The following is a 2,571-nucleotide window of genomic DNA, read 5'->3' as shown; positions in this document are numbered from 1 at the left end:
TAATTTAAGGGTTGGGCAGGAAACAGCTGGGACGCTGTGGCCTAAGAACTGAGTGCCTATGAGACTTGGTGAGGACAGGAGGGAGTGACCACAGCCTGGCCAGCACTTGATAAGAGTCAGACAAGTCCCTACACTCAAAACACCAAAGCAATTCTGGTGCTTAAAGTGTCACTCCTTTGGTTCAGAGACTCGTCTTAGAGCTGGGATGCACAGAGTACAGGGAGACTCACTATTGTCTACACATGCTGCACCTGGGCAGTCACCGATTGCTCCCCGCTCCAGAACTACGACTCCCATTATGCATCACGACCAGGAGACCTTAAACCTAAACTACGTATCCCAGAATGCTTGGAGAGAGAGGCGACGTAAGGGGGCGTGGCCACGTCGGCCGCGCGGGACCGTTAAATTTGAAACTCAGGCGCTGGGATTGTGCTCGTGAGCTGGTCGGTTTGTGCGGGAGTTGAGGACGTGCTTTGGTCCCGAAGCACCCCCCCGCCCCAATCGCTTTGGTGGCTTAGAGGACGCGTTGCGCAGGGAAGCTAAGACGGTCTCAAGGAAAAGGTCTGCAGGATGGCGGAGGCGAAGAAGGAAGGAGTCGCTCTTAGGTCCGGTGAGGAAGAAGAGCCGCTGGGAGTGGGGTCTGCGAGATCCGAGGAGCCTCGCAGGTGCAAAGGCTCGAGGGGAAGACGGAGCCTCCTTTCTGCTTGGGGTCGGTGGAGGTGAAGCCGGGCACGTGAGTCCTGTGTCCAGCTCCAAAGCAGAGGAGGCTGGGGCCCAGGGATACAAAGCTTGCAGCCGTTCGCTAGCTGAGCTTGGACACATCTCTTATTTGGAAAAGGCTGCTGTTGATGCTACCTTCATGGGTTCTGGGAAAATATTTTAAAAGTAATTGCTTCCAAATACGTGCTCAATTTATGGTATATGTTACTTCCTTGATAGGGTAAAGGCTTATAAAGCCCTTCTCTGCACATTTGCTGCTTTTTCTTATTTAAAAAAGAAAAAATATATATGGAATGAAGTATGGTATACGTAGTACTTAGATAAATGCAGTGTCAGGAGCTCTTTCATTTATGCAACAAATGCATAAATGGGTGCAGCCATTAAACAGAAAACATAAAAATCCCAGTCCTCACGAAGGGTATTGGGGTGGGATGAAGGTGGGGGAGATAGAATAAACGAGGCCAAAACTAGGTGGTGGTGGTACTAAAAGAACTTAGAGAGGAGGACAGGGAGTCATGGGTGGGGGTTGGTCCAGTTTTAGGTAGGCTTGAACGGAGATGGTGTCATTTGGGTCAAGACTTGCTGGAAACTGGAGAGCTGGTTATGCGTGAATCTGAGGGAAGTGCACAGAACAGGAAGGAGGTGAGGAACCTACCCCAGGCGGGTCCAAAGCTTGTGTAGTGGAGTGGAAAGATGTTAATTTAAAAGGTGAATATGCAGCAGGCATTGGAAGGACTTGGCTTTTATTCTGATTGTAATTGAAAATCATTGGAAGATTTTTAGCAGAGCAAAGGTGTTTGACTTGAATTTAGATGGGGTCACGTTAGCTGCTGTGTTGAATAAACTAAACGCAGAAATGGAATAAAACAGGGACATCAGTTATGACCTTACTTATCCAAGCAAGAGAAAAGGGTGGCTTGAGTGAGGCTGAAAAAGAATTGATTGATTTCTGGCTATATTTCTAAGGTAGAGCCAACAAGATTGACTGAGTGACAGACGGACAAGGAAGAGAGGGACATTAAAGTTGGTGCTAAGATTTTTGGCTTGAGCAGCTGGAAGAATGGAATTGCTATTTATTTGAAATGAGTGAAACCTGGAAGGAGTAGGAAGCCATCCCAGCTTAGTTTGGGACATTTAACTGAGATAGTGTTGTTACTGTTTGAAGAGCAAGAGAAGACATGGGAGACTGTGTCAGGAGGACTGCAAGTCTGAGGCCAGCCTGGGAAATTTAGAGAGACTGCCTCAAAATAAAAAGCAAGAGAAGATATTCAGATGAATCCAACATTTACTCAGTGCTTACTAGTACAGTGTCATGAACTAGACCATGGATACAAAAAGAAATGACGTGGTCCTGACATTTACAAGGTTCACACCATAGAGTTTAAAAGATATGAGGGTTCTAGCCCAAACTGTTGGTCACTTCATTACTTTTTTTTTTTTTTTGAGACAGGGTCTTATGTATCCAAGGCTGGTCTTGAACTCAGAATTTTGCCTTAGTCTCCAGAGTGGTAGAATTACTGATCTGCACTACCAAGGCCCTGCTATTAGTTACTTTCTTGAAGAGTTTTAAACTATCATCTAGATTGATGTCCCACTAATTTTCACTCTAATTTGAAAATGAGTGCCTATTTTTTTTTTTTTTTTTTTTTTTTTTTTTCAAGGCTGGTCTTGAACTCAGAATTTTGCCTTAGTCTCCAGAGTGGTAGAATTACTGATCTGCACTACCAAGGCCCTGCTATTAGTTACTTTCTTGAAGAGTTTTAAACTATCATCTAGATTGATGTCCCACTAATTTTCACTCTAATTTGAAAATGAGTGCCTATTTTTTTTTTTTTTTTTTTTTTTTTTTTT

General features: G+C 44.6%; 1 protein-coding gene across 3 annotated transcripts in view; it reads left to right on the top strand.

Annotated features, from left to right (window-relative positions):
- Nucleotides 1-370: 370 nt before the first annotated feature.
- Bub1b (BUB1 mitotic checkpoint serine/threonine kinase B) overlaps nucleotides 371-2,571 on the top strand; it is a 65,450-nt gene continuing 63,249 nt past the window's right edge. For 2 of the 3 annotated variants that reach the window (XM_010624660.1, XM_010624659.1), the window contains exon 1: nucleotides 371-605. In XM_010624660.1, the coding sequence (XP_010622962.1) occupies nucleotides 571-605 (35 nt within the window). In that variant the 5' untranslated portion in view covers nucleotides 371-570. Of the gene's footprint in view, nucleotides 611-2,571 lie in introns of all 3 variants that reach the window. The other variant, XM_010624661.1, reaches the window with a different exon arrangement.

The sequence above is a fragment of the Fukomys damarensis genome, unplaced genomic scaffold, assembly GCF_012274545.1.
Source record: "Fukomys damarensis isolate Sample0158 unplaced genomic scaffold, DMR_v1.0_HiC HiC_scaffold_17, whole genome shotgun sequence".
In the NCBI taxonomy this organism is placed as follows: Eukaryota; Metazoa; Chordata; class Mammalia; order Rodentia; family Bathyergidae; genus Fukomys; species Fukomys damarensis.
Note: the sequence above shows the minus strand (reverse complement) of the source record. Positions and strands in the feature narration are given on the sequence as shown.